The sequence below is a fragment of the Anabrus simplex genome, chromosome 10 (genome assembly GCF_040414725.1).
Source record: "Anabrus simplex isolate iqAnaSimp1 chromosome 10, ASM4041472v1, whole genome shotgun sequence".
Lineage (NCBI taxonomy): Eukaryota > Metazoa > Arthropoda > Insecta > Orthoptera > Tettigoniidae > Anabrus > Anabrus simplex.
In genome coordinates, this window is record NC_090274.1 from 127380558 (window position 1) to 127408067 (window position 27510).

Consider the following 27510-nt stretch of genomic DNA (forward strand, 5'->3'; position numbering starts at 1 on the left):
TGAAATCTTTTTCATGACAGCTGTTCGTAAAATGCCATCAACAATATTCACGTTAATGAAAGAGCCAGGGGTCATGACAAAACCTCTTTGGAACTGGTTCAAAGGGATGTATTCCCTTACAATTTTATCAAGGATCTTACTTAATATGCGCCGAATAATGGAGCAAATACTAATCGGTCTCTATTTGGACAGATCATTCTCTTCACCGCCTTTATGTATAAGAACAGTCCTCGCTGCCTTAAGAACCTCAGGAATGAACCCACTTTCAAATATTCTTCTGATGATATGGGCTAAAATATTAGCAGCAAGTGGATCATAAACAGATTTCAATAAAATTTTATCCGGACCTGGGCTAGTGTCAATTGCTATGCTCTTGATAATAGAGAAAACTAACTCTTGAGATATTGAAATTGTATCATCTAAGGTTTCATTCGTATAATCAATATAGGAGTCTCTCATGCAATCATTCGGAGTTTCAATTCTGTTCCTAAAATATCCTTCAACAACATCTTTCTCTACTTTCAAATTATTAGTCCTTTTGCCACTTAAAATTTTTCTAATTGCTTTCCTCCTTTGGTAAAAATATTCATATTAAGTCAGTTCATACTCGAATTTAGCCTTCCGATGTTCACGATCATTCTTAGAGGATCTCTGTGGGTTACTGGAGGTTTTATACTGACGGTTGTTATAATAATAATAATAATAATAATAATAATAATAATAATAATAATAATAATAATAATAATAATAATAATAATAATAATAATAATAATAATAATAATAATACATTTTTAAGTGTTTAATTATTGTCTATTTGTTACACAAACAAACAAAAATGTTTTCCCTACCATAAATACGCTATAATTCAGGTAAAAGAATAAAGAAACATTTCAGAATTGCTTCTCTTCACGCTGCTATGCAATACAACTTAAACAATACAGGATATGCAGTGGCGAAGCTATTAGTTAATGAATGGGTAGGCAGGAAATCTTAGCCTAAAGTTTCTTGTAGAGTAGTTCCAAACGTCGAGTTTTCTTGGTTCCAAATGGTCAATTATTTGGTTCTTCAATAGTTCATCATTCCTCAACTCCTTCACAGGCTTTTTCTTGATAGAAATTGCCTACTACTACTAAAATTTTTTAATTCCTCATCTGAAGGGGGAGGCGGGCCTCTTAGATGGTGACGCCGTCTCTCAGGCCAGGAGACTTGTTACGGTGAAGGAGATGTTCGGAGAAGGTGAGGGAGTTGGGGGCTGTGGCCTATACTAGGAAATGTCCTGGCATTCGCCTTAGTGCAGGAGAATGGAAAGCCACAGAAAACCATTCTCAGGACAGCCGTTGGCCGGTCAGAGTGCAGAGCTGTTGGACTACGGACAAACCGTGGTCAGTTATGCGCCGAGACCCACTCTGCATCTACCGACGATAGAAATTGTTCTGAGACTGCTGAGTCTTTCATTGTTAATTTATTGCATTATGCAAGAAGGTCTTAATCCTCTTCAGAGTACTCATACTCCTTTCAGGGGAAGCCGTGGTTACAGGAAATGTTAATATTAAGCGAATCAATTTTGACACTTCAACATACACTGGTTCGAGGTCATTGAGGACAATATAATGTAAAAGCTTTTTAGGAAACAAATGTTTCTCTATATCCAAATATATGTTTATCAATTAACATTTACGTATTTCTCTATTATAAAGGGTTATATGTTCATAAGATTGTTCAGTTTAAAGCGTAACCCCACAAGGCATAGTCAGTAACAAAATGTAGACTATTACGGAACTCTTCAGTAAGAAACATAAATGTATTTACCTCTCACTTCATGTGCTTGTTTCAGAGCAAGTTGCAATATTATCTTCCCCCTTGAAAAACTATACATTTTGCGTATGTTCAAGTACCGAAGTCTCACGTAATTTTTAACTTCTTGTGGCTTACAATATTTCACTGTTGTTGTTTTCATGCTAATTCGCATGTGATAATGCAGGTCTCGTATATTCCTGCAACACAGGAAACTATAATAACATTCACAATAATAAGCACACTTCATTACCATACTCCAATAACGTAGGTAAGAGGTGAATGTTTATTGACTTTTTCTTCCTGCAGAGAAATTACTTAGAAGAAAAAAGGTGGATGTCCCACATGCCCCCTTTCCGTCCTAAAAGCACTCTGGACTACCGCCTTTATGTCACACTCTAAATCCACAGGGAATGGCAACAGGACAACCGCCTTTATTCCATAGATGTGGTCGATTATACCGAACATAAAAATGGCCGTAACTCAGAATCACAAAAAGTGGACATACGCCCTTTTGCCTCTCAGGTACAGATCTATATCTTGATCTTCCTGATTCTCTCCATACTATCTGTTATGCCATAGTTCTTTGTAGTGTTGTATCCATGATTCTTCTTTGATTACTAGAGACGGGAATTTGCCTATTTGCCTATTTTATTCCTGTGTTCAGAAACGTAGGCTTTTGAGATATAAATCCGTTTTGGGGTCCTTTAAGCTAGATTTCGTTGGTTTTATTGTGCCTATAAATGCCTATTTCAGGGGTTTGTGCCTATTTTGAATATATTTGCCTATTTGATGCCTTTTTAATCTATTTTAAAGAAGCCGATTTTCTTCCAGTAACTGATGTGCTCGACAGAATTACCTTCTCATTTCTCAAGATCTGTTTACACCACGAACAAAAATGGAAATTCTCGGAAGTTACCAGAAATAGTTCTTGGGAAATTTCCGTCAGGAGAAACAAGGAACAATTTCACAACGTCGAACTACGTTGCACAACCCATACCCCTTATACCTCCTTCTCGATGTGAACTGTTGTACGCGTACGCTTTATCTTCAGAACGTGTTGTGATTTATTGTGCAGAAGTGTGTCTGTGGCAATGCCCAAAGAAAATTCACCAGGCGAGTTGGCTGTGGGCTCAGGGGCGCGCAGCTGTGAGCTTGCATCCGGGAGATAGTGGGTTCGAGCCCCGCTGTCGACAGCCCTGACAAGGGTTTTCCGTGGTTTTCCATTTTCACACCAGGCAAATGCTGTGGCTGTACCTTAATTAATTCCACGGTCGCTTTCTTCCCACTCCTAGGCCTTTCCCATCCCATTGCCACCATAACACCTATCTGTGTCGGTGTGACGCAAATTTTTTAAAACTTAATTGCAAAGAAACATCGTCAAAGTCCTACTGGCTGAAGCGGTGGATCACAGGTGATCCCAGTTTCACTATGGATGAAAGCGTAGTCTTCTGCCAAGCTTGCTGTAAGGAGGAAAGTTCGTTTGTTCCTTTTATCCTTTTTTGTGACTGAACTATGATCGCATTGCATTGTAGCATTTATAGGCCTATTAAATTACGTATTGTGGAAAGTTGTTTTGTTGCAATGCTGTATTAGTCGTGAACTTTCAATAATTTATATTGCTAAAATTGAAATAATCATTTAATTACTGAACGAGGAGTTAGAACGCCCGGTGGTCTCTTGTCACAGAGTGGATGATAATAAAAAATCGGTATTTTGAACTCTGATTCATTTCCTGTGAAAATAGAGATTCACAACTGAAATATTTTCTTTCTTTCATTCTTTCTTTCTTTCTTAATCTATTTACCCTCTAGGGAAGGTTTTTCCCTCGGGCTCAGCGAAGGATCCCAGCTCTACTGTCTCAACAGCAGTGTCCTGGAGCGTGAGACTTTGGTTAGGGATACAACTTGGGAGGAGGACTAGTACCTCCCCCAAATCTTCTGCGCTAAACAGGGGCGTTGTGAAGGCATGGGAAGATTGGAAGGGACAGGCAAAGAAGAGGGAAGGAATTGGCCGCGTTCTTAAGTTATCGTAGATAATATCCCGGTATTTCTCTGGAGGAGAAGTGGGAAACCACGGAAAACCACTTCAAGGATAGACGAGGTGAGAATCGAACCCACCTCTACTCAGTTGACCTCGCAAAGCCGAGTGGACCCTGTTCCAGTCCACGTGCCACTTTTGAAATTTTGTGGCACAGCCTGGAATCGAACCCGGGACTCCGTGGGTGGCGGCTATTCACGCTAACTACTACAACACAGGCGCGGACTACAACTGATTTTTTTAAAATCGTGAGTAACTTTTACCAGCGCTATGTGTAGGCTCTAGTGAATTCTATTACGCTTCCGCTAAGCCTTCGCGAAACACAGGATGGAGATCGAATGTGGTGCCGCTAGGACGATGTCACAGAGGCTAGACATACAGGATGGCACGGCTTCAACGATGTCACAGCGTGTTTTACAAGGCTGCAAAGTCTATCTTTACAACATCAGGCCAGTGAGAAGACCGTTGGTCTGGATTGGTGAGGTCCGGTTAGTAACCGTTAAGCTGGCGGGGAGAGGCAAGCAAAAAGAGTCTGGGGTGGGTAAACTCTAGCATCCCATCTAGAGTCTTGCTAAATTGTGACAAAAAGTAAGGTTATGGGCGCATGCCACGACAGTTTCAAATCACGTGGCTTTCTAATTTTCAACGAGGGTGGCAGCCTTGTGGGCACACATGATGCAGGATCTATTGCAGGCAACAGAAAATAGTCTTCATGGCAGCTGACCCGACTGACCAAAGCCGGCGAATAGCAACATATAAAATGTTCACAAATCTGAGATTTTTAGTGCCTCCGTTTTAATTCTCCTATATAAGTAAGAATACTGCTAGGGGCAGCTTGATGAGTCCCTGGCAAGAATATAGGTAGGATCTCTCCTCTACGCTACTCAGGTATCGTTTCAAGTCATTTTGTTATTTTTTCACCCGGTGAACTCGACAGAAAACTGACAGATTATAACTGAACATTTTTAAGGACATATTTCCATGTAAATTATGAATTCTCTTGTTCCTACTTTAAAATCGTGTACTTCTAGGAACATCACCTCTAATAGCCTTTTTCTTTTTTTATGAAACAAATGCATGATTATACTAAGCATTATTGCCAATTAGCCCACCTGTAGAAATTTAAGATTTAGGAACATTGTAATTTAAGTCAATTTTATTATTTTTGAGATCAAATATGAAAAGATACCATATAGATCAACATAGAAATACTGCGATGCATTTGACTCGAATACAGAAAGCGGTGTCATCGCAGCTTTTCTACTTGTCCACTGTAAACAGCAACCAAGAACAATTTTCTATAGACCTGCACACCTTAATGGTGGGAGGAATAAAATGGAGCACCTTCAAACTTCAACAAGCTGCCGGGAGCAATCACCGAGTTGGAGAAGAGTGGCTTTCACCTGGTGGTGTCATTTAGGGTTGTGGAAGAAGTCAGGAGAAGTTTTGACCGAACCTCTGGGAAGGTGGCCGCTGTCAGCAAAACGTTTCATTAGAGTCCTGCAGCAGAAGCCATCATAGAAAGCGATGGTAAAAGTAGTCAGGGTGCTACGAGGGGCGGTAGATGAAGCAGTTGAACTAAAACCAGATGAAGTGGCTTCATTGAAGTTTTGTCCAATCACTTCCTGTGATGTTGAGAGATCTTTCTCTCAGTACAAAACAGTCTCCCCGACAGGAGAATAAGATTGTTACTGGAAATCATATAAAAGTTGCTTGTTGTAAATTTCTTTTATAGTAATTGAGTGTGTTATTAAATTATAAGTATTTTTTCATGCCTATTTTGTTGCCTATTTTACATGTTAGTGCCTATTTACATGCCTGTTTTGGCTAATTTAAGAGCCTATATGCCTGCCTATTTTAACTGTTTTTGGTGCCTATAATTCTCGTCTCTATTGATTACATTTATATTAGCAGTTTCTCTTTCATCACTGTTGAGGTGCTTCATTAACTTATAAGCCATCTTTTGCCTTCCAATGGCTTCATCTGCTGCCCTCTGAATTGCTGAGGTTATGATTTCTCATTGTTAATATCAGTACTTGTTGGAATCTGAACTATGAACTTGTTTTGTGCAATACACGAAAATCAAACTCATTGCTTATAGGAGACGATAACGTAGATTTTTTAAAAGATAGCAGTATTTATATGCATCTTTATTGAATTGTTACAATTTTTACCCCTGCAATACAAGGCTACCAACAAGAATAATACCCATATCCTCAACCTTGTTGTTGTATTTTAGTCCTCAGCTCGAAGGCTGGTTGGATCCTCAACAGCTCCACCATCATCTGTCATAGATGGCCTAGGCATCACTGAAGAGGCGTACTAGGGAAATGAGGAGTGGGGTAGTTTCCCGTTGCTTTCCTCACCAAGCCAGAAGTTGCTATTACATATCAGTCTGCCAAGCCCACTGAAATGCATGCACCAACCAACCCTATGAGCAATATTTTCACACCATTCATAGCAGGGACTCACTGCAGAAGGAATGGCATTACTAGTATCACTCATACCTCAGTCACTTTCATTTTGTCAAAGCCAAGGATAAAGCTGAAACCGATCAATGTAAGTAACAAAATTGCTCTAGCCCACACCAGAAGGCATAGTGCACTGTAAACACTAGGTCCCACCAGCAAAGGCACATCCTCAACTTTAAATGATCAAATACACTCAAAATTTACCACTGCTGATTATTATTTATATAATGTAATAAATGACCTTAGTGATCATAATATTCTAATTCTAGAAGTAACAACGTAAATTAAAGAGAGTACTCCATTCAGTAGTGACGCAAATGTACAAACAAACATGAAAATAAATTACACTAAGCTAAAAGACTTTTTCACAAGAAATACATGTTCAAATCTATCTGCTGACGTGAGCGAAGCATATACACGAAAATCAAACTCATTGCTTATAGGAGATGATAACATAGATTTTTTTTAAAGATAGCAATATTTATAGGAACTATACATCTTTATTGAATTGTTACAATTTTTACCTCTGCAATACACGGCTACCAACAAGAATAACACCCACATCCTCAACTTTAATTGACCACATACACTGAAACTTTGCCACTGCTGATTACTATTTATATCATGTAATAAGTGACCTTAATGATCATAATATTCTAATTCTAGAAGTAACAACGTAAATTAAAGAGAGTACTCCATCCAGTAGTGACGCAAATGTACAAACAAACATGAACATAAATTACACTAAGTTAAATGACTTTTTCACAAGAAATACATGTTCAAATCTATCTGCTGATGTGAACGAAGCATACGACCAGCTCTGTGTTTTTATTAATGAGGGACTTAAGTAGCTAGTTCAAATATCGGGCAAAAACCACCACGAAAAGATACACATAAGCCATGGGTAACACAAAAATTCCTACAAGTGGTAAAAGGAAAAAATATCCTATACACAAAAACTAAAGCTAAAAACCCTTCAACTGAAACAATAGAAGAGTACACAAGAAGTTGCAAGGACATAATCAAAATGAAAAGATTGCTAAAAAGGTCATATTATAGTCATGTAATTAGAAAAGGGGATACTATTAAAGAAATGTGGAAGGCAGTAAACCAGATACTTGGTAGAACTAATAATAAACCAAAAGTTATAGAACTTGTGTATGCATACTTTAGTCAGGATATCTGTAAGCTTTTAACACATTTTTCGTTAATGTAGTTGAAAACTTGGTTAATGATCTTGGTCAATGAAACCCATCTTTGCTATCTAATCATATGATCTGCAACTCTCTATACTTTAGGCCAACAGATGTTAAAGAAGTTACTGGTACACAAATCATAGAAGCACTAGCCAACATGAATAACTACACATATGACAGAATAAATAACATACTCCTCAAATCATCTGGCCCCCTTGCTCACTTAGATATTAATTTGTCATTGCAAACAGGAGTAATACCAGATAACTTTAAAATTACAAGAGTGGTACCAGTTCTTAAGAAAGGAACACAGTCTGACCCCAGTAATTACAGGCCAGATTTTCTGTGGAAGTTTTTCAGAAAACAAACATATTACCAGTGCAATGCCAGATTAAATACTCTGAAGCTTTATTTATGTTCAGGTATAAAAATAATATGATTTCTGTTAATACAGAACTACGATACAGCAAAGATATTCACACCCATAAAACAAGATCAGCAAACCAGTTTTACAAAGATTCCACTAACACTACCAAATATGATGTTAAAAGAATTTAACAATCTACTTCCAAAATTAAAACAAATCAATAAGTTGTACAGTTTTAAAAAAGACTTACGCAGCATCACGAGTCTTGGGGATTGTGCCTGAAAATCTGTTATCAAATCAGTTATTTTCAAGTTGACTATGAATCCTGTACACTGTACCAAGTTGTGGACAATTCATCATTCTCCAGGAATGCCTTTGTGCACTCTATACCCTTGGCATTCCATGGGTTCCTGGTCTTAATCCCTCATCTCTTGTTAGTCCTGCTATAAGGATCCCTTGTTTGTCTAGTTCATTAGTTAGGATTTTTAATTTTCCCACCTGTGCCAGAGAGTTGATGATATGTGTTGCTAAATAGTTTATCTGTTTCACTTTTAATCTTTGGTTTAGTTGTTCATTTGTCTTGGGTATTTCCAGATGCTCTGACTCATGTGACTCATCTTTCAAGCAACTGCCCACCGTATCTGAAAGCAGTCTTCCCTGGCTAGTACCAAGTGGTGGAAATTTACCGAAAAGATTTCCGTCCATTCTTGACCGTCAAAGGCATATAGCCTTGGATGGAGCAAGCTCCGAGTTACAACCATGGTTATGAACCATAGAGGTTGCCTCAAGATGTTCTCTGGCTGTCATTTTACAGCATTGAGCCAATCCTCCTCCTTTCCCTGGGCTTGGGACTGGCAACAGCTACTCAGTCCACCCAGTTGGTACTGATTTTGATATAAATACTTCATTCCATCATCCTGTAGTAAATATACCTTATAGATTTCTTGGTTTCTCTGTATATTTCTATTCAGCCTTCTCCTCCATTTAGCAAGAATTCTGATTTTTGCAATGTGTATAAATTGCTGCCTTTTCATTGACCATTATATAGTCAATAATTGATCGCTGTCCTCTTGCAGTCCATGGGGGACCAGGGACTCTTCTGTCAGGGTTACCATACCTTAGCCGAGGGACCCAGTTTTAAGACGCCAGATACTCGCCCTCACCCATCCCCATGAGGGGTAGGATTTGCTGGTTACGTTAACAGATGGACTGTCAACTAAAGCATTTCTTGAGTTTTAATGGCATCACTCAATTGACATTAGTGCAACCCCCAAGGCTCAACAACCAGCCATTGACCCTCCTCCTTTACCGGACTTGGGACAGGCACTAGGAAATTCAAGTCATTCCTAGTGGCGGAGTTTGCAACAACTCATGTCCGAATGATAATCAGTGGAACTCTTTTCTGATTTGGAGTGAAAAATTAATTTGTATTACAGTACGAATCCTGTGGATGTTGATTCCACGTTATACATGATAAGCTGAGTCCCCTTATCTATAGTTTACATTACCCAGCATGCCTTCCGTATGGGTCTCATCTGAATAAAATATAGTTGAGTTATCGTGCTGTGTTATGTCATAAATGGTCCTTAGAAAAACCATTTCAACGTTATTGCATTCCACTAACATTTTACATCCATCAATACATTTTTATATTTGAAACCCAAAGCAAAGCAAATTCATCTCTGTACAGGCCATGAAGGCCCTGGGAGGGGTGCAAGGTAAAGGCTTCCACTATCCGTAACCTCAGCATTTGATGGGGTAGAGTGGTTAGCTCTACGCCTGCCGCCTTTGTCCACAGCAGTTAACCTAGTACTCATTTTTGGTGTAGGCTGAGTGAGTCTCAGGATCATATGATTTGAAACCCATACTCCATAAAATTTTAAGGAGATGACCTGATACCACTGAACCCCACTGCAACTTTCATTTTCTTAAAAAGTTTCAATGCTGTTGGAAATTGTCTATCAGCGCACATGTAAAATATTATATCAAATAGTCTTCATATCACCGAGCGAGTTGGCCATGCGCACAGAGGCACGCGGCTGTGAGCTTGCATCCGGGAGATAGTAGGTTCGAATCCCACTATCGGCAGCCCTGAAAATGGTTTTCCGTGGTTTCCCATTTTCACACCAGGCAAATGCTGGGGCTGTACCTTAATTAAGGCCACGGCCGCTTCCTTCCAACTCCTAGGCCTTTCCTATCCCATCGTCGCCATAAGACCTATCTGTGTCGGTGCGACGTAAAGCCCCTAGCAAAAAAAAAAAAAAAAAAAAATCTTCATATTGATATGAATAATTACAACAAGAATGAAAAAGAAAATCCACCTAATCAGTACAATTTATTGATGTAACTATGTAAACATCACACTTTGTGGGACTAGTTTCGACCTGAAACTGAGGTAATCTTCAGCCACATAATCTAAAATATTGACAAATATCTTCACAGATTGTGTTCCTTAAAACAATTATGAAACTCAGTCTTAGAATCTAATGGAACATGTATTAAAACAAGTTGATTTATTCCATAAAAAACAATATTTAAAATTCAATTCTACTGTATTAAAATTACATCATTTTGATGTCTCATACGGCGCTAAAAATTTAATAAATGTTGTGATTTATGTCATCAGGGAACATCTCATTGTTTGAATCATCAGAAATATAGTTCATTAAAGATGATTTGTTCATAACACAGATCTGGTTGGACAACCGAGGCATCCCATTTGAAGCACAAACAACTGGATATAATCAGTGTCGTGACATAAATCATAACGGGCTGAGTTTGTTGACGAGCATTTTGGAATTATAATTATTCCTTCTTCCTTTTCACATCCCTGTCATTTTGTGTGTGACTTGATTTGCCATTTAAACATTCCAGGTGGTAACTACATGGGTTAGCTCGACCTCTAACGGTGAGGGAGAGCATTAAAATACTAATTTGATAAACTCGTCTTCACTCTGTTTTGAAAGAAATCCTTGTGTGTATTTATCATCCAGCTGTGAGTGATGAAGATCTACTGCTCTTCATGAACAAGGAGCTGCAGAGAAGTGACAGCCGTCTGGAAAGACTCAAGCAGCAGCTGATCTCCTCTGAAGAAAAACATGGCTGCAAGGACGCTCAGATTGCTGAGTTACAAGGAAAGGTGAGTGTGACAGGAGTTGTGATGCCAAGTTCACAGGATCTGTTGTTCTCCTGCATTAAGTACTGCTTAGGAGGGAGGGTCCCTTCTTCATACCGCTCGATTACAGACTGGCACTTCGTCAACGCTCATCTTGTAGTCTCCCTCCAGTGTGTTCATGGCCTCCTCTACCACTCTCTCCAGCAATGTGTCACAACATGGCCTTACCAGTGTTATCGTGATTCCTTACTCCCTGTGGCCTTGTCAGTTCCCATGAACAACACAGAATTTTCATTTCTGTGACCTCTAATTTTCTTTTGAAAGTTTTGGTCACTGAAACTGTCTCTAAAGCAAACAGTAAGGTGCCCCTACAGACTTTACCCTGGAGGATCAATAGCATTCTCTTATCACATAGAATTCCAGTTGTTACTCTTGATTTTCATCTGTTACAGTGCCAGTCCTAAGCCCGGATAAATGGGGAGGATTGTAACTTAGAACTTTTGCCAAGATATATGCAAATGTGGGGAAATACAGTCAATACTTTATTTTGCACTCATTGTTACTTGCTGACATTTCTAGATGGCAGGCGCTTCCATCTTGTAGTGAACTTCCTCTGTGGATCAGCATCCTTATGTGAAGATCACAGCTTCGAACCCGGCAGAGGTCTCCGTGTGGTACAATGTACAATGTTGGTGTTTAATTAAAATTCAATCATAAATCACTCTGGTAAACTGGCACAGGCAGCATAGATAGAAGTTTATTTCTTCTTTCGGCACTCTCAAGCCCGTCATAAGCCCATCTCAAATTGCCTGCCAAGTGATCTGATTGACTAAGTTCAGCAGCTGATTAAATTACAACAGTGCAAGATATTGATATATGTTTTTTCAAATTACCTATCGGTATGACCAAAGCTCTAACGCTCATATACCTGGTCCACCCTGTATAAAGAACTCCCAATGCTGTTTCAGTCCAGGAGAAAATGTAACTTGTGACGAGCAACTGTACTTAACAAACTGCAATATATGCCAGGCAAACCAGACAAATTTGGAATCAAGTACTGGTTATTTGCTGATGTCAAATGACTTCCCCTCCCTGGAGAAAGATGAAACTAAAACTCGTGATCAACATGTACCTGAATATATATGGAACTACTTAGCAGAGAAGTTGACCAGCATCATCAGCACAATGAGAAAAGGTTCCCTCCTTAGTCAAGAACAATAGGCAAAGATGATACTGGGGACAATAACATCTTCACTCCGATATGCAGGTAAGGAATTGAGAGAAGAAGAAAACAGAAACTATTGTGAGCATGCAAATACTCCACTTGAGATGGAACCAGGAGATGGCCTGTTCATTTGATCTGCAACATTTTGGACCTATACGCAATAAACTCTTGGATAGATTGTGATGCATTTAAGCAGGAGGAGTTTCAGTTTGGATTAAAAAAAAAAAAAAAGAAATGTTGAAGAAAACTGTTTGCACCCTCAGCAATCCGCCTCAATCACAAGGGAAGACATCACTGAAGAAGATACATTTTCAAATATCCAACTCTTCTGACAAGTCCTCAAATATAATAAAAATCTTCCGGGCTATTATGCCGTGGAAAATGCTCGAAAGATTTTTATTATATTGACACCGGCCGTGAAAGCCTTCATACTTTAAAGTCCTCAAATGTCCGATCTTTCTTTCTTGTTTATGGCTGTTGATTGTTGTCAGACTGTAGGAATTCCATTGTATCACCTGTGTAGGAGATTGCTTGAGCAGATTCATCTCAGGATATTAATACAAGAGATAGGTCAAACTGACCTATAGCCGGCCTTCTAGGTAGGCTGACAATTCTGTCCCCAATTTTCACACCAAACAAATGCTAGGGTTACACCTTAATTAAGGCCATGCTCACTTGCTTCCCACTTCTAGCCCTTTCCTATCCCATCATTACCATAAGACTTCTCTGTGTCTGTGCAACGTAACGTAAATAGAAAGAAAGAAAAATTCTGTCCTAGAGTTAACCATTTTGTGTCTTTCTTAACTTTTGATGAGAGGTGCAGTCTTATGAACATTTCACATTAAGCCCAGATACATGTCTAGGTATGGACTAGAACATATTTGTTACTGTCTGAGATGAAGGTATGTGATGTTTATGGAGCCAGTGGTGTCAAAGTGAGGATCATGGGGTGAGTCGGTTTGAACCTTCTGGCTCAGTGAGGAAAGATCACTAGAACATTTGTTCAGTGATGCCAAGCTGTCTGTAGAGCTTCAGGCTGAGATGTGAGGGCTATTTCTTTATTAGTGGCAACTATTAATTACAACCACAGTCTAGCTCCCAGCAGCAGTGCCTGAAAAACTTCTTTCATCTTTGGTATCACATGGTAAAAGCACTTGCCAGCCCCATTGAGCCACCTGTAACATCTGGGCTAATGTTCCAGATTGTCCATTCGCCGTCTGTCTTTCGGTCATCTGCACGGTGGCTGTGTGGTTTGCATCACATAGCTGAGAGCTTGCATTCAGGAGATAGTGGGTTTGAAACCCCCTGTCGGCAGTCCTGAAAGTGGTTTTCTGTGATTTCCCATTTTGACACCAGGCAACCTGTGTAAGAGATTGGTTGAGCAGGTTCATCTCAGGATATAAAAACAAGGGATATCATGGGACTGTACCTTAATCAACGTCCGGCTCTATGACTAAATGGTTAGCGTGCTGGTCTTTGGCCAGAGGGGTCTCAGGTTCGATTCCCAGCAGGGTCAGGAATTTTAACCATAATTGGTTAATTTCGCTGGCACGGGGGCTGGGTGTATGTGTCGTCTTCATCATCATTTGATCCTCATAAAGATGCGCAGGTCACCTACGAGCGTCAAATCATAAGACCTGCATCTGGCAAGCCGAACTTGTCCTCGGACACTCCCGGCACTAAAAGCATACGCCATTTAATTTTTTTTTCACCTTGTGACACAGTCGTTGACTGGACATTTTTCCCAACAGCTCAATTTCTTCTCAGGGTATCCGATTGTCAAGTAAAATCTGGAGATTTTACACTAGGTTTCGTTTTACATGAGGTCGAAGAGAATGGCGATCCACGGTAAACTTATCTGCGGTTGTTTGATATAGACATAATATCAATTAATTATTTCTCCTAACTAAGGTACCAACGACGTGAGAACTCAATATATTCAAATTGGGTAAATACCCATTCGTTAGTTCGCATATCTTATCAACTAACTTATCAACTATGTCAAGATGAAAGAATTCATAACACACCAAATTATAGAAAAGCACAATAATAGTATTTATTGAATAAACAGATGCCCTATGAAAATGTAATCTGATTTGGGGTAGTATTTGTCTGGTATTATTTACAAGTAAAGTTCAGAGTCAGCGCTGGCTCGTAGAAAAAGAAAATAAATATAACGTTAAGTTATGTACATCAGTTCCGTCATGAATTCAAAATCGGATACAAATATTTACAATTAATCACTGGATTCCTACGGTCTTCCTTGAAATCAAGTCCTTAAGATGACACCAATGTCATTATGTTGTTAGGATTGCTCAGTTTCATTATAAACCTAAGCTAAATAGATCTGAGTAGACGTACAGTTAATCTGAAGTGAATGTAAGATCAACAAATAGATCTAAGCTTGAAAATAATTCTGAATTATAACTTCGAACTATATATCTCAATTATATTTGAATTATGAATAATATTTAAATTATACGTTGTAAATCATAAATCTGAACTCATTTATTTGTTCTTTCTTCAATGTTGCGCATGGCTAACGATTTACGGACTAAGGCATTTCCCCTAGTGCCTGTTAAACCTGGCTCCTAGCCTATCATTTCCCTAACCATCGATTATTGAAAGAATGTAAATTCCAACAAACTCCGTTTCAGGATAAATAAGCTATCTATCTAACTTCAACATAAGTTTTGGGTCGACATACACACGTATTTGAGGCTCAATATGCCCTCTCTCTGTTATATTCCATAACATTTCTCGTTTAGGCAAGTTACTGAATTCTTATGCGCAGTCGTAATGTAAATAATACGTATTTGTACATGGGAATATATCACCGCATTTATGGGTATCCTGAATGCATTTGGTCAAGATCATCGTCATAAAACATATGATAATATTCTCGTAATTGGAACAAAGCATCTACAATTGACATATAATCCCGTCATAAATTCAATTCTACTTCAATGAATTCCATCCATACCTTGGTTTAGCTCATCTCTGCGGTGTGGTCAATTTCACGTAACTGTATCCTTTCACATTATTACTTCCCTATAATAAGTGTGGCATGGCATATCCTAAGCTGCAGGCACTCCTTGGCCTCTACGTAATACATTAATAAATCTTTGCATTTCATATACAACAACATACTTCGTCGAGTTACCACTATTGTAATCATATTTCCACATTCGTTTAACATCTTAACTATCATAGCCTCCATAACAACATGTCGCGATTATCTTCACTTTACCATGTCAAAATGCCACAATTCCTTTCTCATAAACGCATTTCAATATCGCTATTTATCATAACCCTAAAGCTGAGTTCAATGCACTTATTGCGAAGCAAAGAGTACGTGATTCTATGCATTCATTACCACCGCGCATACCAACGTGACGTAGACATATAGCATAACAAATATGAATTCATTGCAATTCCTCAATGTCATTACTATCAGCTGTTATTAAAGACACTTCTTTCCACTTGTAGTTACTCACGAGTTATTCTGACCAAAATGCGGTGATGGATATATATAACATACAAGAATCTTATTCTACACTGCTTAATCGTATTACTATGGACTTAAATATCTCACACATCACTGTCATTATTCACTTGCACTTTAAATTCCACGGTTTCTATAACCAACTTATCGGCACATGCCAAAAGCACCTGTGTACGCGAACCAAAAACTATGTAATTAAGTAATGTAAATGACTTAGCTCGCTTATCGTTACATCTGGTCCAGCTGTTCCGCCTCCACTCGGATGTAGTTGGCTCTGAGATCAGGTCATGGGTTGGTCGCCTGGTAGGTCCTCGGCCTCCTCATCATGGGTTGGTCAACTGGTTTCCCATTGCCTTCCTCATCATGGGTTGGTGGTCTGGTTTCCCATTGCCTTCCTCATCATGTGTTAGTGGTCTGGTTTCCCATTGACTTCCTCATCGTGGGTTGGTCTTCCAGTAAGGATGTACTGCTCCCCCAGCTCGGTCCATCATGCGTATTTAGCAAGACATCATCATGCTACTTCTGTTAGCAACAAAAATGCAGATTTCAGAGCAGTAAATAGCCATGGTATGTTCCATTCGACGATAATAATTCCTCAATTATTATTTCCTTTGCTGCTCTCAGAGGTGAATTTAATTTCGTCGGGTTTAAGTTCTGCGTATATATATCGGCTGCTTCCCGCAAATGTCGAAAAAAATTGTTCTTCTTCTCTTGAAACTAAATTCAGATAGTCTTCTTCCCGTATGAGAATCTTTCTCCTAGGTTTCACTTGCTTCTTCCTTGTGGAATGTAGCTCAGTTGCTGTCGAGATCCTCCCACGCGTATTTCGTCGTATCTTGCTTATTTATATATTTTTTTATCGGCTTTCTTTCGTTGGCTGGTGAATTACGTCGTTTCTTTACTACGACGATCCCTTTTTCTCAAGTACTTCTACTAAATTTTTCCGTCTTCTTCAAATTACTTAGCGCGTTCGCCAATTGCGTCTGCACCCTCCGATGAAAATTTTCAAGATGGAGTTTTTTAACAATCCGTTGTCTTCTTTTTTTTTCGTAAAAAAAATTCATTTGACAGTCCACTGTCCGTAGTGCCTTCAATATATGACCGTTCTGTGACGTGTATGGCCTTCATATAATATCGCATTAGATATCTATTCCTTGCATCTTATAGATCAGACGGGCCATACCTTCACTCGGCGCCATTTTGAAAGCTGTCTACGAGATGTAAATGCGCACAACCTTAATCAATGGTACAGCCGCTTCCTTCTCGCTCCTACCAATATACTATCCCATCGTTGCCATAAGACCTATCTGTGTCGGTGCAACATAAAAAAATAAAATAAAACATTGCTGGGGTTGTGATGCACTTTTGAATTTTGTGGGGACGAACCGTTTGACCATTCTTTCATTGACAACACTATTGTTTGCAGCACAGCGCATGCATGGAATGTTGAATGGATGAGTCCGTGTACTGAGAAGTAGTTTGGGTACAACCCTTGCTATTTGCTTTACGTCGCACCGACACAGGTATGACTTACGGCGACAATGGAATAGGAAAGGCTTAGGAATTGGAAGGAAGCGGCCGTGGTCTTAATTAAGGTACAGCCCCGGCATTTGCGTGGTGTGAAAATGGTAAACTACGGAAAACCATCTTCAGGGCTACCGACAGTGGGGCTTGAACCCACTATCTCACGATTACTGGATACTGGCCGCACTGGTACAACTGTAACATGTATAAGCAAGAAATACCATTTCTTACCACTAACACAGAAAAAGGCCTTATATATATGGAAATCAGTGAGATGTGAAACGAAAACTATCAGTGGGATGTACGACTTGGCTGGGAGGGTCGTATAATCCTAGGCACGTTGTATGAATCATAACTGTTGTTTCCTGTTAGATTTCCAGTCTTGAAGAACAACTTGCTAAGGAAACAGAGAAGAAAGCTTGTCCATGCACTGTAAATGGTTTGCCCTATGATGAGCTGTTAGCCAAGTGCACGGCCTTGGAGAAGCAACTCTCAGAGATGCAGGTAAGTTCACATTATATTGGCTACAGTCATGACTGTGATTGTGCTGCTAAAGCAAACAAGCAACAAATATCATCTTTCAAAGAAAACAGTATGGACTGTAATTAATTAAGCCATGCCACCAATTACTTGTTCATACCATCATTTTGTTTCCACTATTAGTCTTCTCTTTAATGAGCTTTGATGTTTTTCTTGAATATTACACTGTGCTGATATTATAACCCTGTAGACATTTGGTAGCCTTCATCAAGACAAAATTAAATGGCGCAGACTGCTGCATGCATGTACTTTTATAACAGTGAGAAGGATTTGTGTGGTGTACAATCCAGGGTGGCCTGTAGCCTCTCTTCTTTCCTGTTGAATCTGTTGTCATGTTTCATTAACTCCACAGCTTTTCAGTACAGACGAAGACATGGGCGTTGATGAGGACACTGTACCAGAGTGAAGTGGAGATCAAGAGGGCTGCACAATCTGACGAGAAGTAGAGAGAGGATTGGCAAGATCACCAGCAGTTACACTCAGAACCCTGTCCCTTCCACCAAACACAGCGTTAACACCAGGCTTAACGTACAATGCATCACTGTCATCTAATCCAACCAGAAAAATCTGCAATACCGGAGCACGCTCTCTCTTCCCTCAATGATGAAATGGTTCTGATAGCTGCCAATATCGTGCTAGTCTGTACTGAGAAGCTGTCGAGAGGAGGGGCGCACTTCGTTGAAATGTTGATGATAACATGGGAAGTCATTGAACTTACGACTGGTGCTGGAGGGACAATTTTAAATGAGAAACTGCACTTCCTAAGAATAAACAAAATCCTGTGTGTTCAAAAATTCATTGGTGATTGTCAGACACCATCTGTACTCCCTGTCTTGAAATACCATGTACTGGATTGTCGTTTTCCAATAAAGTCTGAATCCGCCTAATAGTTGGCAGTTTTAACTCAAGTCCCGTTCACATACAAACATCAGATAAAAGAAATATTGTTCATATGAACTGATTAGGGGCCTATCTTTTGATTCTCTAATTGGGGCAGCTATCAGATGGATTATGTCTCAATTATATTCCTTTCTTTACAATACTCCTACAGTTTGACATTTTTATGTCATCCTTACTTGACTTCCAGTTCCCTGAATGCACCTCCTTATAACCCTTCTAAACAAACCATTGTAGTTGAAGTGCAGGCCATCTTTGCACAGATCCCTATCTACCCAGTTTCTAACATCCCCACTTCAGAATCTGATCACCTTTCAGACGGGCGGTCGGTCGGTCATCTACACAGTATTCCACTGATAACAATCTAAACTTCTCCCCTGTTGCATTAACTAGATCCCATACATCCCCAACTATGTTGCTACTGATACCTGCTTGCCCTAATTGTTGGTACCAGTGTACCATCCTCCTTCTCTTCTGCTTTCTTCAACATTTGCCTTAACTTTAATCCTGGATAACACTACCCTGATTCCCTTTCCTCCACACATTTTCCCCACATGCCTCATAACAGATCCCCCATGACCAGAGCCTCAACCCCCTCCCGTATCTTTTCTGATGACTGCAGAATCTACTTGCTTCTCCCTTTTCTCCCTCCCATGACCCTGTTACACCCCTCTTTTGCTGTCTTCTACTCTACATTTCCCTTTCCTGCCTTTTCTCCTTTCCTCCTACTTCTCCCCTCCTCTGCAACAATTCCCTATTCCTCATCTTCTCTCTGCTGTTCTCCCCGCAGTGACTTATACTGATTTCACTAAGATAACTGGCTAGAATTCTGCCCTTGAATAGAACCCTCTTGCACTCAATCTCCTTCCCATCTCTCTTGTAAAACTACTGTATCCTGTTTGGTTACTCCAGGTAGTTTTATCTTAGTGTTGATTCATCTGGAATGGTGTGATTGCAATATTTATCTAGGAAATTGTGGAATGTGCAATTGCTAAGTGAATTCCATGGTATATTTGGTGCAATTAGTGAGTAGCATAAATCACTGTAAAACTAAATTTTCAAGCTAGATGAAGATGGGTGTTGTTGTGTCGATAACATTTATTTTGAGGAGCTTTGTTTCCTTTTTAGCTGCAACATGTTGATTCGTAGTTGAATTTTGGCCTAACTGAAGCTTCTTCTTTCCACACACAATTTGTTTACTGCATGCTTGACAAAAAGAAACTTTGCAGTCTGCAGTGTAAACCAACGATCCACTGTCTTTACTAGTGTTACTGTATTTCAATATTACAACATGCCACAGGACACTTTATACGATGACTCATGGACAGAAAAATGATGTTTTAAGACTTTGGTATGGAAAGATGTTCCAGTGAGACACGAACAGTAACCACCACATCCTCACAAGTAGTTCAGAAGGAAGACAGAGGCACGTCGAAAAAATGAAAGCAGACAGAATTACAAACAGAGCAGAGAGGTGACAGAAAAAGATTAGGGAAGAAAGTGGAAGATGACAAGGGGAGGTGGAAACCATATACAAAAAAGAGTCGTGGAAAGAGGTCAATGATCCACCACCTCGTATTCAGCTATTATACTTTTTATGGTTAAAAAACATTTCAAATATGCGTGAAACATGACAAAATTATTTAAAATGCAGTTACATCCACCACGAAACTTAACATACGGAAGGAGGTGCACTTAAAACATAATCTGAACTTTGTTTCCATATCATATATGAAAGCGGATAGAACATGCATTAGCTTACAAATTTCAAATTACAAAAATTCTGAGATAACTAAATGTAACCTTTAGTACTTGGTTGTTGGAATTAAAAAATTAAAAAATCAAAATGAATTACTGAAGCTGATTTGATGGTACCAGGTTAAAGAAATGTTTTGAGAAGAGTCGTTGTGAAATATGGTCTCTCTGAACACGGCCAAGCTGGAGTATGCTGACAAGTTAGACCAGACAGGTTTCCATGACTCATGAATGAATGACCAATTAGCAAACGCACTGTAGAAATATAGTGCTAGTTCTATTTTAAAGTTTCATAAGACAGTTTATTCCACAAATGAACAACACAACAACACATTCCACAAACTCAAACATATTCCTTACTTTTCTTAGCACAAAAGAGGAATCACTCATGTTGTCATGCTATAGACAGTAGCTCTGATCATCCTTGGAAGTTTCATTTCTATCGCACTGGTCCAACTCCTAGAGACAACTGAAAGATGGAGCAAGGGCTTGGAGCGTGGGTTGGTGACCACGGTTTCCACTAGCTGAGTGTGGCATTTGTGTCAGGCTCATCGCTTCCTTCTTTCCTGTCCCGGCTCCCTTGGTCAAGTCTTGTTCCCTTCCGACCCCGACAATATTAGGTTTGCGTAGCCCAGAGAGTCATGGCCCTTACCTTTATTTTGCTGATACTTTGATTATTTGGAGGTATCGGATCTCTTCCAATTTCCCCTCTGATTAGAGATAATAGCAACTGTACTTCCTATTAAACAAATATCACCACAGTTCACTGTCAATAACAAGCAATGAACCAGAAATCACACCAAGAGCCAAGCCTCTCAGAGGCTAAAATGGGGAAAAAGGTTCACAGAGACAGACAGCCAAAAGCTTTGAACATTACATGTTTTGTTAAAATGGAATGTGGATGATGTTTGATGCATGCTTATTTGTTCTTGCCAAGTCAGCATTTGCTACCTCTCTAAAAATGATTTGATTTTTTCTTGTTTGTTCTTTTGCATTAGGAGTTCTTGGCTGACTATGATCTCACTTGGGTTGGAGGAAAGAAAGCTGACAGCAAAAAGGGAAAAGAAACCACAAGCAGCTTTACCAAGTGAGTTTTAGTTTAATGAACTCTCGTATGCTCTCCTTCCTTGCAGCTTAGAAAGTCATCGTCAAGGCACGAAGCTTCAACGGTTCGACCGTGACCGAACATGTGTTGGAACTCTTTAACAAGCAAAGTACACTTCACAGATCTTCACAGATCACAAAAATGGCGCTGAAAGTATGATTTTTAGAATTAGAAGACCTTGATGGACCCTCCTGTCATTCTCCATGATACGGAGATACGACAGACATGAAAATTCCTTCATTCTGATAATATGTTTAATGCATGAAGTATTAAGTATTTATTAATATTTTAAACATTTGTTTTAAAAAACTGATTAGTAGAGTAGTGTTTGTATGGACTGTGAGGGCCTCGCGGTATGTGGAAGTCGCGCTGAGCAAACGGTTATTGTGTCTCGTACACACTTACGTATTGTGCAATGTAGGCAACAATGACATCACATCTTTATAACTGACATGGAGGGAATGGGGAAGATGGAGTTCGGATTCAAGTCTGTAATGGTTTTTAAGAGGAGGGAGCATTTGATGCTATTTACTCAAAACCAGAGTAAGAAACATGTAAGTATTAACATTCTTTATCTGGGTGCAACCATATGGTTACTCTGTGTAATACACTGCAGTATTCTGATGTGCTCTTAGTTCTATCCTCCTTCTTGTCCGGCCCTGCGGTGTAGGGGGCAACACGTCCACCTGTCACCTGGTGGCCCCGGGATCGATTCCCGGCTGGGTCAGGGGTTTTAATTGTAAATGATTAATATCCCGGTCCTGGGGACTAGCTGTTTGTGGCATCCTTAATGTTCCTTTCCTCACATTCAACACTCTACACTTCCTCCATTCCAATTACATGCAGATTCATATCAAATGGTGCAAGTAGGGGCAAAAGATCTCTGTAGGTTGACGCCCCAAACAAACAAAAAATCCTCCTGCTTCATCCCCCTTTGGGTAGGGGTGCTAGAATGACATTCACAGTTCCCATACCTGTCATGAGAGGTGGCTAAAAGGGCCCCAGGGACTCTGAAGTTGGGGGTGTGGCGGCAGCATGGGTTGGTGAGCACACACCCCTTAGCTGAGCTCTGGCATTGCTTTGACTTACTTGTCATAGGCTCCTCACTTTCATCTATACTATCTGACCTCCCTTGGTTAAATTTTGTTCTTTTTCAACTCCAGTGGTACTAGGTTTGAGACGCCTAGGGAGTTTTTTTATTTTCACATTCTCGCGGCCCTTGTCTCTCTTTGGTCGAAACCACCACTCTCCATCTTCAAGTGCTGTGTCCTCCAAGAATGTTGGACTTTAACAGCAAACCTGAACTGAGCTAGCACCATGGCTGGATATTTTCTAGTCTGTGATCTGGACCCTGTACGCTGGATGACCAACTGTACAAAGCTGTGCATGTTGAAGCTTCCTCTTCTAGACAATCTCAAGTATTTACATCTTCTTGTTCATGCGACGCAGCACTTTCATATTGATGACTCCAGCAATCCAGAGGATTTTCTAAATACTGCAGTACGCAGCTTTAAAGTCCAGGACTCAACTCCATACAGTAGAACATTGTACACAGAAGAGCAGCTTGTAGCAAGGCGCTATTTTGGGCATCTCCCCAAAACAGCGCTTGGTATCTAACCCATTAGCGCCCAGAAAAAAATGTTCCTACTTTAATTATATTTTCATTAATTTGTGATGGTTAGGGTATACGAATTGGAAAAATAACACAATATTTTCAAACAAGAATTTATTTTATGAGATATTAGCTGATACCATATGGTATCACTGGGCGGTTACACTGCTATCATTGTACAGGGTACAATAAATTGTTAATATTGTTCCAACCTGTTGACATAGCTCACTGAGTATGGTATGTAGCAAAACATGTTACGCATAAGCCTACATTACACTTCAGACACATTGTTCTGCACCCTTCATTGGCACATCTTCTCCTATTGCAGTTTGCAACAAAGTGATTGAGTCCTTCAAATCTCAAAGCTGGCATTGTATTTCAGGCAACACTTACTCTCCCAGGAATCTTTTGTGGGACACCATAGCGTTTTAGATACACTTGAACAACTTCTCTACGGAAGTCAAGTTATGATGTGCCCTTGTGATTCTTGCGGTAAAGGAACCATGCGTTCACAATGGCGATATCCAACTGCCAAGTGAAAATAGGCCAGTACCATTTTTTTGCACGAATACTGACACAGTATTGACCAATACCCTGATCCATTATGTCTGTTCCTCACATACCAGGGTTATATTTTGCGATACAGACTGGACGAGGAACCATAACATTTTTCTTGTCTTTCTGGGAATATCTCTTCACATTTCCTACTGGAGCCACTGCAGTACCGTTAGAGACTATGGTGACAACAGCATTATCCTTCCATCATACAAAAGCAATACCATTGTTGCATTCAATAGTGTGATAAAACTTCCCGCGGGGCTCTTTAGAGAAAGCTTTCTTGTCTGGCAAGGGGCATGACTTGGGTATGCGATTTTCTCTTATTGTACCAATTGCGCCGTATCCTAAATGCCTGAGATAACTGAATAGATTTATTCATGTGAATAAATTGTCCATATGAATGTTGTACGGAATAAGTTTATTAGGCAGTTCATCCAGCATAAGCACTAACGGAGATGCAGCTTTACCAAATAGTCTGTCATAGTCACTGTCACCACACGGGTTTTTGCCCTGATACAGGTCAAAGTCCATCAAATATCCATCACTTGTGTTTAGGCATCACATTTTGTAGCCAAACCTTATCGGTTTACCGCGTATAAATTGTTTACAACCATGGTGTCCATAGTACCTAATCGCTGATTCATCATACGACAATGGCACAGTTGGAACAAAATTAGTTAGGCATTTTTTCTTTATTCTGTCCATCAGTGGTCGCATCTTCCACATCTTGTCTTCAACATTTGGTTTTGTGTTGTGTGCACAGTGGAGAAATTTCTGTATCTGAAGAAAGCGATTTCTCCTCATTGAATTGCTGACAAGGACATTGTTAACATCTTCACTAGCTTCCCAGTACATCCTCTTTGAAGGCAAAGGATTGTACCCACTTAGAAACAAAATAGCAAAGAAGCATCACAGTTCTGGCACTGTTATTTCAGGGTTGATTTCATTTTGGTACTGTGCATAACGTTTACACTCTTCAGCAAGGTATTCTAGTGTTTCATCATCAAAAAACAGTTCAAATAAATCAACACAGGACATATTTGAATAGGTTGTGTAGTCAGGAGGAGGGCATGGAACATCAACACGTCACCATCAATCCATTCATAAATAGCTGGGTTGGCTAATCTCTCCAGAATCCACTCAGGAGCTTGTTTTTCAGGTTGTTGTTGTTGCTGTTGTTGTCACTGCTGCTGCTGCTGCTGCTGCTGCTGTTGTTGATTTTTCTCCGTAGGCCGCATGGATGGTGAGAAAGTACTAGAGGAAATTTCAAGGGGTTCATAATCTCCTCCAATACGTTCGTTGTTTGCTAAGCATATTTCAGCTGCAGCACGCAGTTCATGTCCAGTTAGGTTATGAACCATTCCTCCCTCATCTTCATTGGCTGAATCTTCATCTGTATCAGCATTACCATCCGGTGGTTCAATAAAAATATCCTCAGTCTGATGTCCTAACTCATCGTCTGCTTGAGCAATGGTTCAGAAACATATGCATGCTATCTGCTGTCTATTGACTACGTTATTGAAATTTGCGCTTGTTCGTATCCTCATGGGAAATTCCATAAACTTAGTTTTTGTAGGTGAATGTCTACGGCTTTTGTGAATCAACTGCTAGCTGATGAACATGGCCACTCACAGTCGTGCTGAAGTATTATTTAGTGAGAAAGTGTTCAAAATTTTGATGAATGACGTAAGTGAGGATTTTCATTTTTCCCATATGGATGAAGAAGTTTATGACAATATCATAATCGAGGGTGAAGAAATAACCGATAGTGTCTAAGAAGAATTACGATGCACCATCTGTAGAGAGGCACAAAACTTGTATCTTGCACACTTCCTGGAAATTAATTATCTGAGAACTCCTCTCAAAGCGTGGATAAAAAAAAAAAAATGGACTGATGTAACTGTGAAAGGACTGCCTTGATTTTTAGAAATTATGCTGAGGGTCATGTACATAAACATTAGCATAGAAGTACATTTTTATTTCATTTCATTTTTACGTGAAACAAATGTTAAGAAACAGAAGAAACTTTTAATAACATTATCATTCTCTTTTATTACATAAAACTGTTCAATGTCAGACTTATTTTGACTTCATCATACTACATCAAGCGAAAGAAATAAATTTGGAAATGGTTATGGAAGTAAGGAGAAATTGAAGGAACTTACTAGGAAATTGAATCTAGCAAAGAAGTCAGCTAAGGATAACATGATGGCAAGCATAATTGGTGATCATACAAATTTTAGTGAAAAATGGAAGGGTATGTATAAGTACTTTAAGGCAGAAACAGGTTCAAAGAAGGATATTCCAGGAACCAATAATGAACAAGGGGAGTGTGTATGCAAGGATCTTCAAAAGGCAGAGGTATTCGGTCAGCAGTACGTAAAGTTTGTTGGTTACAAGGATAATGTCCAGATAGTGGACGTAAGTAATACTAAAGAAGTATTAAAATTTACCATTGATAACAATGACATTTACAGTAAGATACAAAAGTTGAAAACTAGAAAAGCAGCTGGAATTGATAAGATTTCTGGGGATATATTAAAAGCAATGGCTTGGGATATAGTTCCATATCTGAAATACCTATTTGATTATTGTTTGGTTAAAGGAGTTAGACCAAATGAATGGAGAGTTGCTATAGTAGCCCCTGTGTATAAAGGAAAGGGTGACAGACATAAAGCTGAAAATTACAGGCCAGTCAGTCTGACCTGCATTGTATGTAAGCTTTGGGAAAGCATTCTTTCTGATTATATTAGACATGTTTGCGACATTAATAACTGGTTTGACAGAAGACAGTTTTGGTTTAGGAAAGGTTATTTGACTGAAGCTCAGCTTGTAGGATTTCAGCAAGATATAGCAGATATCCTGGATTCAGGAGGCCAAACGGACTGTATTGTGATTGACCTATCTAAGGCATTTGATAGGGTAGATCATGGGAGACTGCTGGCAAAAATGAGTGCAATTGAACTAGAAAAAAGAGTGACTGAATGGGTGGCTATATTTCTAGAAAACAGAACTCAGAGAATTAGAGTAGGCCTGACCCTGAAATACTTAAGAAGGGAATTCCTCAAGGCAGTATTATTGGACCTTTATGTTTTATTATATACATCAATGATATGTGTAAAGAAGTAGAATTAGAGATAAGGCTGTTTGCAGATGATGTTATTCTGTACAGAGTAATAAATAAGTTACAAGATTGTGAGCGGTTGCAGAGTGACCTCGATACTGTTGTGAGATGGACGGTAGGCAATGGTACAATGATAAAAGGGGTTAAAAGTCAGGTTGTGAGTTTCACAAATAGGAAAACTCCTCTCAGTTTTAATTACTGTGTTGATGGAGTGAAAGTTCCTTTTGGGGATCATTGTAAGTACCTAGGTGTTAATATAAGAAAAGACCTTCGTTGGGGTAATCACGTAAATATAATTGTTAATAAAGAATACAGATCTCTGCACATGATTATGAGGGTATTTAGGGGTTGTAGTAAGGATGTAAAGGAGAGGGCATATAAGTCTCTGGTAAGACCAAAACTAGAGTATGGTTCCAGTGTATGGGACCCTCACCAGAATTACTTGATTCAAGAACTGGAAAAAATCCAAAGAAAAGCAGCTCAATTTGTTCTGGGTGATTTCTGTAACCCGTAGTGGGTGATGTGGTATCCGAGATGCAAGAAAACGTTTTAAGTTTTCATTCTGGATGAATAGAACTACTGGACGGCGATCTCAAGAGTGTTTTCTATACATCAAGAAATTGTAATTTTATTTGTTTTCTCGGTGAAAATTTGTTTGAAAATTATGTTGGAAAAATGTAGC

General features: G+C 39.4%; 1 protein-coding gene across 2 annotated transcripts in view; it reads left to right on the forward strand.

The window, feature by feature from the left end:
- The first annotated feature begins 10887 nt into the window (after positions 1-10887).
- The window catches only part of LOC136882139 (UBX domain-containing protein 11), a 58212-nt gene continuing 41589 nt past the window's right edge, over positions 10888-27510 (forward strand). For both annotated transcript variants that reach the window (XM_067154682.2, XM_067154683.2), the window contains exons 1-3: positions 10888-11007; positions 17610-17741; positions 21428-21516. In XM_067154682.2, the coding sequence (XP_067010783.1) occupies positions 10891-11007; positions 17610-17741; positions 21428-21516 (338 nt within the window). In that variant the 5' untranslated portion in view covers positions 10888-10890. The remainder of the gene's footprint in view (positions 11008-17609; positions 17742-21427; positions 21517-27510) is intronic.